The sequence below is a fragment of the Sceloporus occidentalis genome, unplaced genomic scaffold, assembly GCF_023333645.1.
Source record: "Sceloporus occidentalis isolate IW3139 unplaced genomic scaffold, rSceOcc1.0.p SCAF_1, whole genome shotgun sequence".
NCBI classification, from domain to species: Eukaryota; Metazoa; Chordata; class Lepidosauria; order Squamata; family Phrynosomatidae; genus Sceloporus; species Sceloporus occidentalis.
The window spans coordinates 62,217,567-62,234,269 of NW_028316981.1; the positions used below are offsets into that span (position 1 = coordinate 62,217,567).

General features: G+C 46.8%; 1 protein-coding gene across 5 annotated transcripts in view; it reads left to right on the top strand.

Annotated features, from left to right (window-relative positions):
* Positions 1 to 16,703, top strand: part of FAM120A (family with sequence similarity 120 member A) — a 97,103-nt gene that overhangs the window by 46,422 nt on the left and 33,978 nt on the right. For all 5 annotated transcript variants that reach the window (XM_089522983.1, XM_089522992.1, XM_089522967.1 and 2 more), the window contains 3 exons: positions 3,665 to 3,752; positions 4,645 to 4,869; positions 8,805 to 8,979. In XM_089522983.1, coding sequence (XP_089379109.1) covers positions 3,665 to 3,752; positions 4,645 to 4,869; positions 8,805 to 8,979 — 488 coding nt within the window. The remainder of the gene's footprint in view (positions 1 to 3,664; positions 3,753 to 4,644; positions 4,870 to 8,804; positions 8,980 to 16,703) is intronic.

The following is a 16,703-nucleotide window of genomic DNA, read 5'->3' on the forward strand; positions in this document are numbered from 1 at the left end:
AATCAAAGCATCCCCAACAGATGACCATCTTAGCAAGAAGGGATAAGATCCTAGACGCTCCTAGAAATCACTCTTTGCATCTAGGACTGGTGCATCCAGAGGAAAATCCTATAAGCCATCCATCTCCCGGTGGAGGAGTACGAACTAGCAGACCAGCTCAGCGGGTCTTCAAATCCATGCCACAACTGGTGCCTCCATCCTAAGACAGTTTTCAACCTGTTCTGTGCTTGGAGTGAACCGTCAGTTGACCTCTTTGCCACCCACCTCAACAACCACTGTGCTTAGATTTGTTGTTGAATTCGAGTGCCAGATTCCTGAGATGATGCTTTTCTGTTCGAGTGGTCAGGAAAAATGGTGTATGCCTTTGCCCCCTTACCACTCATCACAAAAGTTTTAGCCAAGATTAGAGTTGACCGCTCCGACATCATCCTCATCACATCATGGTGGCTGAAGCAACCTTGGTTTTCTCTCCTCCTTTCATCTGTCTCAGAGAGAATTTCTCCATCTCGAGTTCTGTCCTGACCTCCTAACCCAGATATCAAGACCCTTCCTTTGGTGCATGGAGACTCTGTTCCTAGAGGCCTTTCTGGACTCAGTACGGACAGTCACCTTGGCTGCTCAGAAGCCATCAACAAAAAAGCCCTACCTGATTAAATAGAACCAAGTTCCTGGACTTGGCTGTTCGACAGTGGAACAAACTCCCCCGGAGTGTAGTGGAGTCTCCTTCCTTGGAGGTCTTTAAGCAGAGGCTAGATGGCCATCTGTTGGGGATGCTTTGATTTGGATTTCCTGCATGGCAGGGGGTTGGACTGGATGGCCCTTGTGGTCTCTTCCAACTCTATGATTCTATGATTCCTTTCTGCTAAGAACCTCTCTCCATCCTTTGTTCCTGACTGTCTTAGAAAATTTCTAATGACTCTTGCTGACTCTGGACTCTGCCTCACATGCCTCAAGTGTTACCTATCTGCTATATGCTCTCACTACCAATTCGAGGGCTGACCTTTCCTTTTCAAGGATCCTCTGGTAAAGAAGTTACTTAAGGGGTTCAACAACCTCCATCCTAGGACTAGCTGTGACTATTCAGAGATTCTCTAAGTGGGTGGTAGGCACCATCCAACTTTGCTATGAACTCTCAGGGAAAACACTTCCTGCTCGGGTTCAAGCATATTCCACTAGCTAACCACATTCTCCGCTTTTATGACTGGGGTGCCTTGGAAGGATGTCTCCATGGCCCCTGTCTGGTCCCAGCCACTGACTTTCATCAAACATTACAGGCTAGACACCAGAACTAGATGGGACGCAGCCTTTGAGAGGGCAGTGCTACATTTTGGTTTGGTCAACAATACTAATAGAGAAGGGAGCTCAAGATGGATGGGAGTTTCTTAAAAGGGAGATTCTGAAGGCACAAATTCAAACAGTTCCAATGAGGAAGAAAAATGGGAGATGTCTCAAGAAACCAGGATGGATGACTAAAGAACTTTCAACTGAGCTAAGATTAAAAAGAGACATGTATAAGAAATAGGGAAATCACCAAAGAGGAATTCAAACAAATAGCGAGCCTGTGTAGGGGTAAAGTCAGAAAAGCCAAAGCACAGAATGAACTCAGGCTTGCTAGAGAGGTTAAGAACAACAAAAAGGGCTTTTTTTTTGGATATGTCTGCAGCAAAAGGAAGAAGAAGGAAACAGTAGGGCCACTGCGTGCAGAAGATGGCAAAATGCTAACAGAGGACAGAGAAAAGGCAGAATTACTCAACACCTTCTTTGTCTCAGTCTTCTCAGAAAAGGCAAAGGGAACTCAAACTGAGGATAATGGAGCAGAGGACAGAAAAGAGGAATTTCAGCACAGAATAAGCAAAGAGATAGTACAGGAATACCTGTTTAACCTAAACAAATATAAGTCTTCAGGACCAGATGAACTACATCCAAGGGTATTAAAAGAACTGGCAAATGTAATATCGGAGCCATTGGCAATAATCTTTGAGAACTCCTGGAGAACAGGAGAAGTGCCAGCAGACTTGAGGAGGGCAAACGTTGTCCCCATCTTCAAAAAGGGGGAAAATGGGGATCCCAACAATTATCGTCCAGTTAGTCTGACATCGATACCAGGAAAGATTCTAGAGCAGATCATTAAAAAGAGAGTATGTGAACATCTAGAAAGCAATTCCATAATCACAAAAAGTCAACACGGGTTTCAGAGAAAGAAGTCATGCCAGACAAACCTAATCTCTTTTTTTGATAACATTACCAGCTTGCTAGATGAAGGGAATGCTGTGGATATAGTATATCTTGATTTCAGTAAGGCCTTTGACAAGGTTCCCCATGATATTCTCGCAAACAAGCTTGTAAAATGTGGGCTACACAAGGCAACTGTTACATGGATTTGTAATTGGTTGGCTGGCCGAAGCCAAAGGGTGCTCAAGAATGGCTCCTTTTCATCCTGGAGAGAAGTGACCAGTGGGGTCCCACAGGGCTCTGTCCTGGGCCCAGTGCTATTCAACATCTTTATCAATGACTTGGAGGACAAAATTGGGGGCATACTTATCAAATTTGAAGATGATACCAAATTAGGGGGAGTAGCTAATACCCCAGAGGACAGGATCAAGATTCAAAATGACCTGAACAGACTAGAAAACTGGGCCATAGCTAACAAAATGAAATTCAACATGGAGAAATGTAAGGTACTGCACATAGGGCGGAAAAACGAAAAGCACAGATATAGGATGGAGGACACCTGGCTGAATGAAACTACGTGTGAAAGGGATCTAGGAGTCCAAGTAGACCATAAGTTGAACATGAGTCAACAATGCGATGCGGCAGCTAACAAGGCCAATGGGATTTTAGGCCGCATCAATAGAAGTATAGTGTCTAGATCAAGGGAAGTCATAGTGCCACTATATTCTGCTCTGGTCAGGCCCCACCTGGAATATTGTGTCCAGTTCTGGGCACCACAATTAAAAAAGGACATTGAGAAACTGGAGCGTGTCCAAAGGAGAGTAACTAAAATAGTGAAAGGTCTGGAAACCATAACCTACGAGGAATGACTTAGGGAGCTGGGAATGTTTAGCCTGGAGAAGAGAAGGTTAAGAGGTGATATGATAGCCCTGTTTAAATATTTGAAGGGATGTCATATTGAGGAGGGAGCAAGCTTGTTTTCTGCTGCTCCAGAGACTAGGACCCGGAGCAATGGATGCAAACTGCAGGAAAAGAGATACCACCTCAACGTTAGGAGGAACTTCCTGACAGTAAGGGCTGTTCGACAGTGGAACAAACTCCCCCGGAGTGTAATGGAGTCTCCTTCCTTGGAGGTCTTCAAGCAGAGGCTGGATGACCATCTGTCAGGGATGCTTTAATTTGGATTTCCTGCATGGCAGGGGGTTGGACTGGATGGCCCTTGTGGTCTCTTCCAACTCTATAATTCTATGATTCTATTACATGGCATGTGTTATGTGTTCTTGAAACCAAAACAAATGCCACTGGCAAATGCACTTTCAAAGTTTAAAGTTTTACTGTTGTTTAAATAAATACAACTTGTTTCAAATTTACAACTGGTGTCAGCACACTCCCTCCTCTTTATATTTCCTTACTTGAAAATAAAAATTCCTTTTAACTTGCTGTTACTTTACTTAATCACGAGAATAAAAATTGTATGCTATTTTTTCTTCAGTCATGTTGGTGGGAACAAATTGAGCTGGGAGAAAACAGGAACTCAGTCAGAAAATCAAGCACGTGTGGATCCAGGAGACCAAACAAAGGTAATCTTGTTCTTAGCACTGTAGTGTGTATTGATGAGGCTTTGACTGCACCAGTAAACCTTTGATTTATTTGGGGGGGGGGAGATACTCTTTGGCTACTGGCCAAGAGACACATAAAAGCTCTAAATATCATGGTAAGCAGAAAACCAGCTTAGTCCCATCCCTTTACCATGAAGGAACATTTGTTGAAAGTATCCTTCTCTCATATTTGCGAAACAACACATTCCTCCAAAGGCCACTTGGCCTGATATGGAATAATGAAAACAATGTAATTTTGCATATGGATGTGAAGTCCTGAAAAACAAGTGTTTGCTATTGTGCCACTTCTGTTATCCCTGAGAGATCCTCTTCATGTGACACCCTACATTACTATTGCTTCCTAGTAGCTGTTTGGTTCGTTAAGCCGGGCTCCTCAGCAAAAACCTGTCTTTTACAGCATAGCCTCTTGCCTCACAGGCAGATGCAATTACACTGCTGCAGAAAAGCAGTGCCACTGAGGGAAGACAAGAGGATGCAACATATTTTTTCTGTCATTTACTGCTATAGTGGCAAAACCTCCTTAACATAGATTATGCATCCATGGATTCCCCCCCTCCCCCCCCCAAAAAAAATTCTCAAAAGCCAAACCTTGATTTTGTCATTTTTTAATACAGGACATGATTTTACTATGCCACTGTATATAATGGGGCATGAGCAACCATGGATTTGGGTATCCATAGGAATCCTGGAACCAAATCACAGCTGATACCAAGAGCCCACTGTGCAAAGAAAACTTGGTCTCCAAAATTCAAAGGTGTCTGGTACTTACAGGCATAAATCTCATTGTTTTAAATGTAGAGAAAGACTTTGCTATAGACGTGTGTTTTTAAATATATATATATATACATTACAGGCAGAAGGTTCCTCTACTGTTTCTTCAGGAAACCAGGCAGCTGAAGTTAAAGGGAACCAAACCAGTAGTGCACACATCCCTTGTCTGTTATCAATGCCCACCAGGAACCATATGGACATTACCACTCCTCCATTACCTCCTGTAGCACCTGAAGTATTACGAGTGGCAGAGCACAGACACAAAAAAGGGTTAATGTATCCCTACATCTTTCATATTCTAACAAAGGTAAGCATTTCAAGTTTCAGTGTTTGTAGGATACCATGGACAGCCAAGAAGACAAATGGGTTATTGAACAGATCAGACCAGGGGTCTCCTTGGAAGCAAAGGGGATCAAGTTAAGACTATCATACTTTGGCCACATAATGAGAAGGCATGGATCACTAGAAAAAACAATAATGCTAGGAAAGGTAGAGAGTAGAAGAAAGAGAGGAAGACCACAAACCAGATGGGTTGACTTAATCAGGGGGGATTGTGGGCAGGGGCTTGCAGGAAACACAGAGTGCTTTCTTTCATCTCTTATTTTAAATGAATTAATGTATCTGCAAGTGAAGACAAGGTAATTTGAAGAATACCCAGTCAACCTTTGGTTTAAAACATTAGTGTTATTGCATTCTTTCTAAAATAGTTAGAACTTGAGCCCTTTGAAATCCTGTCTTGTAGGAACAATCCCATTCCTAGCCCCCATGTTAACCATGTGCCTTGATAGATGCATATGTAAATTTTATTATTGTGCAGCTGTGTGTTTCAGGTTGCAGCATCTAAGATTCTATGGAGTGAATGGATATTGCATTCAATATGAAGATTATCACACTAGGTCTTACCGTCTGTCAATCGTCCCTGGATCGTTGGAGAAGCACGTGTGTATGAATGCCTGGCATGCTTCCTTAGCGTCATGGAATTGTCAGCTTCCTCCACCATCATGGAATCACCAGGCATTCATACACACGCGCTTCCCCAACTATCCAGGGATGACTGATAGACGATAAGCCCTAGTCTGATAATCTTTCATGAGTACTGCTGATTTTTCATTCTCCTCTTGCATTTCTCTTTTTGAGAATTTCCTTCTGAAGCCAGCCGCTCCAGGTGTTATAATAAGCTGTTTCATCCTCATCTCGTAGTTCCTGACATTCCCCAAACTCCTTATATGCTAAGGCCTAAGGATTTTATTTAGCAACATAGTCCGTTCCAAATCATCCCACCAGTTAATTTCTTCACTTATTTCAGTTGAGGATGATAAACTTCAAGGCATTTAGTTTCATACCAATTTGAGTTGTTTGAAAAAAATATTTTTTTAATATATGGAAATCTATTAAGCTTAACTGAAGATTAACAAACTAATGCTGAAGGAATATCAGATTTTATTAATCAATTAAGGTTGCAGCCCTAGTAATGAAGACAGAAGTGGTAATTAGATTGGTGGACTAGAACATGAGATCCAGAGTTATACTCCATTTGTAAGCAAACAGGATGTCTTTAGGCCAACCACTTGGTATAATTTGCCTCATAAGGTTGCTACTTCCATAAGTTCGGTCAGGGGACATGTGTGATGCAGCTTGAAGAAAGGACAGAATAAAAATAGTATCAATCAGCAAGGTTTGGATTAGATTTTGGATCCTCCATTGTTTTTAGTACAATTAGTATTACATTACTTCTACTACTACTAGTAGTAGTAGTAGTATATTTAGCATTCAGTATTACAGACTTAACTGATGACTTTTATCTGGATGACAGGGGTAGTGTGACCCTGTTGGTGCTACTGGACCTCTTAGTGGCTTTTGACACAGTTGATCACGACATCCTAGAATCATAGAATCACAGAGTTGGAAGAGACCACAAGGGCCTCCAGACCAAACCCCTGCCATGCAGGAAATCCAAATCAAAGCATCCCCAACAGATGGCCATCCGGCCTCTGCTTAAAGATCTCCAAGGAAGGAGACTGCACTACACTCCGAGGGAGTTTGTTCCATTGTCGAACAGCCCTTACTGTCAGGAGGTTCCTCCTAATGTTGAGGTGGAATCTCTTTTCCTGCAGCTTGCATCCATTGTACCAGGTCCTGTTCTCTGGAGCAGCAGAAAACAAGCTTGCTCCCTCCTCAATATGACATCCTTTCAAATATTTAAACAGGGCTATCATATCATCTCTTAATCTTCTTTTCTCCAGGCTAAACATCCTCAGCTCCCAAAGTCATTCCTCATAGGGCATGGTTTCCAGACCCTTCACCATTTTAGTCGCCCTCCTTTGGACACGTTCCAGTTTCTCAACATCCTTTTTAAATTGTGCCCAAAACTGGACATAACATTCCAGGTGGGGCCTGACCAAAGCAGAATAAAGTGGCACTATTACTTCCCTTGATCTAGACATTATACTTTTATTGATGCAGCCTAAAATTGCATTGGCCTTTTTAGCTGCCACATCACACTGTTCACTCATGTTCAACTTGGACTCCTAGAACCCTTTCACATGTAGTCTCATTCAGCCAGATGTCCCCCATCCTATATCTGTGCATTTTATTTTTCTGCCCTAAGTGCAGTACCTTACATTTCTCCGTATTGAATTTCATTTCATTAGCTTTGGCCCAGCTTTCAAGTCTATTCAGGTCATTTTGAATTTTGATCCTGTCCTCTGGGATATCAGCTATTCCTCCTAATTTGGTGTCATCTGAAAATTTGATAAGTATACTACCAATTCTGTCATCCAGGCCATTGATAAAGATGTTGAATAGCACTGGGCCCAGCACTGTTCCTCTTGGAACATCTGAGAGAATTAGGAAATGGATGCAATGCACTGCAATAGTTCCTTTCCTTCCTCTCAGGCAGTTTCCAGAAGGTGATGTTCGGGGACAGTTGCTCAGTGAAAAAGGAACTTAACTGTGGCATCCCTTAAGGCACCATCCTTTCCCTGATGCTACTCTGTATATATATGAACCCGCTGAGAGAGATCATCTGGAGGCATGGGGCGGGGTGTTATCAGTACGCTGATGACACCCAGATATATTTCTTCATGTCTCAGTCTATAGCTGTGACTTCAGATGGCGTCTCTCCTCTCAATGAATATCTTAAAGCAGTAATGGACTGGATGAGGAAAAACAGATTAAAACTGAATCTAGACAAAATGGAGGTACTTAGAGTAGGGGCCTCTAACCCAGGTATTGTGGTACAACCTCCAGTCCTAGATGGGGTCACACTCTCCTCAAAGGACTGTGTTCTCATTATGGGGCTGCTCCTAGACCTGTCACTCCAGATGGCAAATCAGGTCAGGAGTGCCTGTTATCAGCTTCGGCTGATACGCCAGCAGCACCCTTTCCTAGAAATGAGGGACCTAGAAACTGTGGTGCACGCACTGGTAACCTCAAGACTTGATTTCTGCAATGTGCTCTACATGGCGCTACCCTTGTGCTTAGGTCAGAAACTTAATTAGTGCAGAACATGGCAGGTTGATTTCTGGTAAAGCCAGAAGCATTCGCATAACACCTATTTTAAAATCGCTCCACTGGCTGTCCATTAGTTTCTGGGCATGTTACAAGGGGTTGATTATGACCTTTAAAGCCCTAAATGGCTTGGGTCCATCCTATCTTAGGGACTGCCTCCTTCCATATAACCCACCGCATGCAATCAGGTCCTCTGGGAGGAATCTATTACACCCTATGAAAACTAGGCTGTCTGCAACCATCCATGGGACCTTTTCGGCGACCACTCTCAGATTGTGGAATGGCCTGCCGGAGGAGATCCATCACATTACCTGCCGGATCTCTTTCGACAGGCCTTTCTCGAATAGATAACCGGCCACCAAAGATCCGAACCCATTACCCCTTTGAATCTGCAATAGCCACTGTTTGGTTGTTTATTTTAAGGTGTGTTTTAAACTGTGAATTGTTTAATTTTTATTTTAGGCAGTGGATGAAATACTGGGATTTGGCACTGTACTGTTTTAACTTATAAGGTGCTCCGGTTGTCTTGGACAGAGGGGTGGTGTATGTATGTATGTATGTATGTATGTATTAAAATTATTATTTATTTATTATTATTACTAAAGTGGTAATGTTTCTATATACTGTGCATTTTATGAAGATGGTGCTGAAAATAAGTAGTAAGTACACAACTGATTTAATGCTTGAAACTGCAGAAGTTGGTGTGCTACTAATCATTTTCTTCATATGCAGGGTGAAATTAAAATTGCAGTTTCTATTGAAGATGAAGCAAACAAAGACCTGCCTCCTGCTGCTCTTCTTTATAGGCCAGTTCGTCAGTATGTTTACGGAGTCCTGTTCAGTTTGGCAGAAAGCAGGAAAAAAACAGAGAGGCTTGCTTTTAGGAAGAACAGACTTCCTCCAGAATGTATGTATTTGCCATGTGTTGCTTTCATTAGCTCAGCTCAGGTACCAAGCCATGAGAGCCAGTATGGTGTAATGCTTTGATCATTGGACTACGACTCCAGGGATCCAGGATTTGAATCCCTGCTCAACCATGGAAACTCACTGGCTGACCTTGGACAAACCACACTATCTCAGGAGGGCAATGGCAAACACTCTTTGAACAAATCTTGCCAAAAAAAACCTCACGATGGGGTCACCATAAGTCAGAAACAACTTGAAGGCACACAACAACAAACCAAAACATATCCTACAATTATGTTAGGGCACTGCTAGCTTACTAATTGTTGTTCATAGGGTATCATACGCGTGGTCCATAGTGCAGCACACAGATCCCTCTCTTTGGACTCAGTGGGTGAGGGAATTAATCTACTTTGCACACCAAATAAGCTTAAAACCATGGTATACAGCAGGGGTAGGCAACCTTTTTTAGCCGGGGGCTGGGTTGCTGTCCCTCAGACAACTGGGGGGCCGAAGCCGGGGGGTGGAGCTTCCGCCCTCCGAGGGTGGAGCCGCACACCAGGACGGAGCTTCCACTGAAGCCCCGTGGGGAGGAGGAGGCGGTCCCTTCCTTCGGCCGAACGGGCTCCAAGGGGCCCTTTCGGCCGAAGGGGAGGGGGGCCGAAAGGAAGGGCTTGGGCACCTGTCCCAGGCCCTTCCCTTCGGATCTTCCCTTCAGTCAAAAGGGCTCCAAGGGCCATGGAGGAGCCCAGGAGGCGGTAGGCCGCTTCCGCGGGCCCCTTCTCGGTCCATGCGGCCCCAGGCCTCCCTCCGGAGGGAGAGGCCTGGGGCCACAAGGGCCCTGGGGGGAGCCCGCAGAGGCAGCAGGCCGCTTCCACGGGCTCCTTTTTGGCCCATGCGGCCCCAGGCCACCCTCCGGAGGGAGAGGCCTGGGGCCGCAAGGGCTATGAGGGAGCCCGTGGAGGCAGCAGGCCGCTTCCGTGGGCCCCTTCTCGGCCCGTGCGGCCCCAGGCCTCCCTCTGGAGGGAGAGGCCTGGGGCCGCAAGGGCCCTGGGGGGAGCCCGCAGAGGCAACAGGCCACTTCCGCGGGCTCCTTTTTGGCCCATGCGGCCCCAGTCCTCCCTCCGGAGGGAGAGGCCTGGGGCCACAAGGGCCCTAAGGGTAGGATTGCCATAAGTCAGGACCTCCAAACCGGGACAAATATAGGACAACATTTTCAAATGTAGGGCGCATTTTTAAAAAATGGAGGGCACACAAAAAATTGATGATTTTTTTTAAATGTTAATATAAATGCATGTTTCTTAGGCATGATCAAAATGGAGGACATTTTGGCATTATTTCTAGACAGATGGCAGAAATGTACTTCCCTTTCTGGCCACCCCCCTTCCCCCATTCCAAACAGCACATTTGGACATTTGACATGGCTTTACTTAACATGGCCTCTTGCATATTTCAGAGGTTTATTCCATAACCAAACACTTGGGTTTAACACTTAGCATGGTTTAACATGGCTATGCACATTGAACATGTCAAGGAGGTTTCACCGTTCTTGCACCAAGTGTACTTCTCAGAAGTGTGTACTTGGTCAAAGGATTTTGGTTTTTCTTCACTGCACATCATCATCATCACACTATCATTGTCAAAGCAAGGGAGACTTGTTAGCATTAAAAGCACCCAAAACACACTTTGGAAGGTGACACTCTCTCAGCTTCTGAAACAGTGCCTGCATGCCTCTCAAGCTGACTCATATCATCATCACGCTATCATTGTCAAAGCAAGGGAGACTTGTTAGCACTTAAAGCACACAAAGTAAAAATTTTAAAAAACCTTGAGGCCTCTGGCCACTCACCACCTCCTCCTTCTGCTCCCCCTCCTCCTCCTCTTCCTCCTCCTTCCCCCTCCATGTGCCGTGCGGCCTGGGGGTGGGGTGGAGGAGGCAGAGGAGAAGGAGGTGGGTGGCGTGGGGAGGGGAGGGGAGCGCAGGGCTTCCCCCTTTGCCTCCTCTGCCCCAGGCCGCGCGGCCCTCCTCTTCCTCCTCCGCGCGGTGGAGGAGGAGGAGGGCAGCGCAGTCAAGCGGTTGTGCGGCCCAGGAGGAGGTGGAGGAGGCGGCAGTGGCAGGACCGGGCTAGGGCTGGTCCTGCCGCCTCCGTGGGCCGCATCCAGCCCACGGGCTGGGGGTTGCCAACCCCTGGTATACAGTATAGAATCCAATACAACTACACTAGTGTGTATTAACACTGCAGTAAAAGTGTATAGGAACTTGGGCAACTATGTTATAGAACAAAACAGTTCCAGGCATTCAGGCAAATCATGGTGTGTGACTGCTTTCACTTGTCATTCTTTCACATTTTTAGCTTTTATAACTGCAGGCATTTCTGGGAGTAATAAATACTTGGTGCTTCAGGTCACACATTTTGTCATTGCATTGTAAGCACCAATGAACATTTGCAAACTCACTTTAGACCATAGTTTCTCTATATGATTTGATGTTTTATCACATATCATAGTTTGTTAATTCAGATGTTGTGCCAAACCACAGTTAAGATTACTTAATTTTGTCATGGTGTGAAGTCTAAATTGAATTTTTTGTAAGTTTTTCAGGCTATGTGGCCATGTTCTAGAAGATTTTCTTCCTGACGTTTCGCCAGCATCTGTGGCTAGCATCTTCAGAGAATGCTTGCCTGGAAAAAGTGGATACACACACACACACACACACACTGTGCGATATACCCACTTTTTCCAGGCAAGCATTATCTGAAGATGCCAGCCACAGATGCTGGCGAAATGTCAGGAAGAAAATCTTCTAGAATATGGCCACATAGCCCGAAAACCCCACAAAAAACTATGGCTGCGGCCATGAAAGCCTTCAACTTCACATCTAAATTGAGTAGTTATCTTGTGAGCATTAGAGATTCCCCAAATACTTTCTGTCATAGGCATGTTCCAGATGCGCCTAAAGTACGTACTAGGTACGTACTAGGGTTAGGAAAGGGTGTCCTTTCCGGACGCCCTAACCCTAGTATGTACTTAGTAGGTACAAAATGGCGGCACCCATTCTACATGAGCGCCGCCATTGGGATGTCACAACCGCGCAGCCTCCAAACAGAGCGGTGCGGAAGTAACGTGCTGGCGCTGCGCAAGGATGCCTGGGGCGCCCTTTCCGCATGCCGGAAGGAGCTCCTTCCAGCTTTGTGTCGCTGGACACAGCCTTTAGACGGCTGCTCCAGCGATGCAAAGCAGTAAGGGAACAAGCGGCCCCTTTCTGTTTGTCCCCGCCGCCGTCGGGTGTCCTTGGTGCTTGAAGCCCCAAGGACACCCCTTTCCAGGCCGCGGGGAAGTGGCCTTTTGCCACTTCCCCGCAGCCTGGAAAGCGGCAGATTAGGGCCTCAGAGGCTGCCGCTGTGGCAGCTGAGGCCCTGATCTGGCGGGGAAAGGGGCAGGAACAGGCTGCCCCAAAGGGGCGGTCTGTAAACCGCCATAGATACATTCTGATTTCTTTAGTGGGGGTGAGGGAGGCTGGAGGTATTACCTAGTAAAAACATGGGCCTAGTATTACAGTGGATAGCCCTTGTGAAGTACACAGGTCCTACGAATGCTCTTTTAGGAATATGAAGGTTAAAACCAGCACTTTTAATTATGTCCCAAAATAAAAAAGAAGCCACAGCAGGTAATCTAAAACTAGAACAATATGGCAAGTCCTTTTGAATAGCTTTGATTCTGTTTTCTGGAGTAGTAGTTTTTTCAATAGGTATTAAATGATGAATAAATTTGGCCATAAGGGCAATCAATTACATTTATTAACTGCTGATTTTTTAATCCAAACCAGGAGTGGGTAACTTTCAAGTCTGGAAATCCTGCTGACTTCCTAAAGGACCTTTGAGAGCTGCTCCTGTGTCCCTTAACCCTGCTGTGCCCTCCACCATTGATTTTTTTTATGAAAGAAAAAAAATTATTCAGGAGGAGATTCAGACATCCAGTTTACTTCTTTGTTAAAGAAAGGGCCGATCTGAAACATAATGTATATCTAATCTTGTTAAGCTACACATCTTACATCTGTAAAGAAATCAAATATATAGTTTAATCAGCTGGATTCTGTTGCATAAAATTTATAATGCAAAAGAGCGCCTTCTTTTTATAATTTAGTATATCTGTTTCAATTATAGGCCTACCCACAGATTTTTATGCAAGAGAATATTTCACAAATTTCAAAATTAGAATTCTAAAATATTTTGTTTGTTGTTGTATGCCTTCAGGTCATTTCTGACTTATGGCAACCCTAAGATGAATTTGTCTTGGGGTTTTCTTGGCAAGATTTGTTCAGAGAAAATTTGTCATTGCCTTCCGCTGAGACTGAGAGCATGTGACCTGCCCAAGGGCACCCAGTAGGTTTCATGGCCAAGCTGGGAATCGAACCTTGGTCTCCAGAGTCATAGTCCCACACTCAAACCATTACATGATGGTAGCTCCAAATATTTTGTACCTTTTAACCTTTAAAATGCACACTTCTCTCTCACCTTCAGTGGAATGTACCATGCATTTCTATGATACAGCCTTGCTGTGTTTGTTATACTGGGAAGAAACTATTAACATAGAATATCTGAATTCAAATTGAAATTATTTTTTTCCATCACTTCTTCTTCGTGGTCTCTGCGAATCATACAAATGAGTTTCACTGCGCCTACGCAGTGCTGTTCGGGAACTTCTGGAATCACTGGGCAAAGTACACTTTGCAACTTTTAGATATTTTTGGCGGTAACTCCGCCCCTGCTTTCCCGCTCTTTCCCTAGTTCCTTTTTTCTGCCGCGTTAGCTGCTCTAGGGAACTTCGTTCGCTCTTGCTAGCTCTTTCGGAATCACTGCTTTGACCTCGGACTGTGTTTTGGGCTGTGTTTTGGACTATTCTTTCTCTTCTGACCTCCGGTACTTTAGACTCTCGGCTTGTTGGCCTCGATTTTTCCACTTCCTCTTGTTCTGTCGACTTCGGTAAGATGTCTCCGGCCCCATTCAAGAGATGTGATGTTTGCGGAGGCAAGGTTCCTGTTCAGGACCCCCACTCTTCATGCCTCCTCTGCCTGAGAAGGGACCATGACCCCAAGGCCTGCTCCTTGTGCAAGTCACTTTCATTGCAGGCCAGGAAGAATCGGGAATCCCGGCTCACTTCGGCCATAGCCCAGGGCAAGATCCAGGAGGGGGGTTTCCCGGCCTACATCAGCCCCCGTTGCATCGGCCTCGGTCCCTGCATCTTCCTCCCGGGCCAGTGTTTCCAGCATGGCTTCTGCCCCAGCGTCCTCCGCAACCCAGGATTCTGGCTAGCCTACTGCCGCTTCTAATGTGGCCCATGATTCCTTGAAATCCAGTGCCACCAACAAACCCTCCAAGCGCTCCCACAAACTATCGGGGACTGAGGGTTCCAAGTCTAAATTGGCTTCTTCGAAGAAAGCGCTCCCCGAGGGCTCTGACTCCAGGTCGGCGAGAGGGCAGGATAATGAGCCCCCAGAGAAGGTGGCCTCCACTTTGAAGTTGGCATCAAAGTTATGCAGGAGCGCCTCCAAACCTTCAGGTACCGTATCCTCGGGATCAAGGAGTACCTCAGCCTCGGTATCGAAGCCTCCTACCGAGAAGGCCAGGCCATCCAAGTCTCAGCCCTCTGGTGTCGTGGTCCTATCCGACTTGGCCGAAAATCCCTTCTTCCCACCCGAGGACCATGGGGAGACCCCGCGCTCTTCTAAGAAGAGGCACTCGACTGAGACCCCAGCTGACCATAGCTCGAAGAGGTCTAAGACAGCCCGAGACCCGAGCGAGACGAACCAGTCCTCTAAGAGGGATCATGGTTCCAAGAGACCCCGCTCCCCTGACAAGGGCTCGTCCAAGCAGACCCCGGTTCCAGGGACGTCGCGCACCGAGGAACGTTCTTCTCGGCACCGACCAGCCACCCTTGACCTCCTGGAGCCCGCGACCATCCCCTTTGTCCATTCGGAAGGTGAGGAACCTCGGTCTTCGCACTGCTGGTCACCGTCACCAGTCCTGCACCCTGCTGGAAAGGAGTCCCTTGAGGATGATCCTGCCGACATGTTCTACGGCTCCGAGACGGACTGCTATTGCATGTCGGTACTGAGGGAACTTGCTTTCCAGAAGTTTGCGGCCAAGCTCAACCTCTGTCCCGTGGCCCCTGACCAAGACAAGCCTTCAGCAACGGTCTCCAAACCTCCTTCCTCCACCACAACACACCAGGCACCATTGGGGCAGTCGACAGTAAAGCCTTCCATCCCGTTGAGACAGCCCGACCAGACTGTGCTCCTGGAGTCTGATTCAGAGCCCAAGGGCCTGCAGTCCTCAGATGAGCCTTCAGAAGAAGACGACTCCCCACAGGGATCCCCACAGTGGATGCACCACCTCGAACGGTCTTCTCCCACCGATGACGTGCGCTCCTTCAACAAGCACACCATCAAGATGGCAAGGGCGCTGGACATTGAACTGTCATACCCTGAGGAGGAGGCTAGAGACCCCATCGAGCGTCGGGGTCACGGCCGTGTCCCGACACCGCCCTCAATTCCGTCGCTTCTGTCTCTTGAGACCATTGTCAAGAGATCCTGGGACACTCCTGCTTCCCTGGTGGGTTCCTCGCACAAAATCGAGACCCTTTATAGGATTTCTCCATCATGCTGCGCTTGGTTGGCCGGCCACCCTAAGGAGAACTCGGCCATAGTTGAAGGGGCCCAAGAAGCCAGAAAAATTGATGGCCTCGCCTGGAAAGCCTATTCTGCTGCAGCCCTGGCTGTGAAGGCCATTAATTACAACACGTGCATGGGGGCGTACATCCAGATGCTTATGGAGGGTATCTCGCCGGTCATCCCGGATGTCCCAGATGATGTTCAACTGAGGCTGGTTGAAATCAGGACGAGACCCACTCCATAGGCAGTTGGTTGATCACTGCCTCCAGGAATGTGGCGGACTGTGCTGGAAGGGCCATGGCTGCCTCGATGGCCCTCCATCGACATGCTTGACTTCGGGGGTCTGACCTTAACGTGAATGTGAGGTCGACGATTGAGGACATGCCGTTGGATGGATCGGGTCTTTTCCACACCGAGACTGACGAGAGGCTGAACCGGAAGTTCAGGATGAAGGCGACAGCAAAGAAACACGGCATGTCATTGTCCGTCATCTCTCCATTGAGGAGGAGGCAGCGTCCGTGCCAGTCCCAAGGTCAGTCGCAAAGGGTCTTCCACCAGGACCGTCAGCCCCAACAGCAAGGGACCCAGAGGCAGAGATACCCCTCCCAGTCATCCTCCTCTGGCCGGCGCAACCTTCCCGCCCGGTACCGAAAGTCTCGCTGGCAGGATACCGACCAGGGGAAGAAGTGGTCCTGAAGGGCTCCTGCGCACTTCGTCCCATCTCTTCTCATGTTTTTGGATAGATTGCGGCCCTTCACTAACACCTGGGCCTCTATTACAACCGACTTGTGGGTCTTGAACATTGTCCGTAGGGGTTATGCCCTCGTTCAAAGCGCTCCCCTCCACCGGAGCTTTCCTTTCCACCACCACCCCTCAGACACCCTTCTCGACGAAGTGTGCGCTTTGCTGGCCAAAGGCGCAATCTTGCCTGTATGGCCCGACCAGCTCTCTAAGGCGTTTTTCTCCAGATATTTTACGGTACCAAAGGCAGATGGGGGTATCAGGCCCATCTTAGACTTAAGGGAGTTGAACTATTTTCTCGAATATCACTGGTTCCG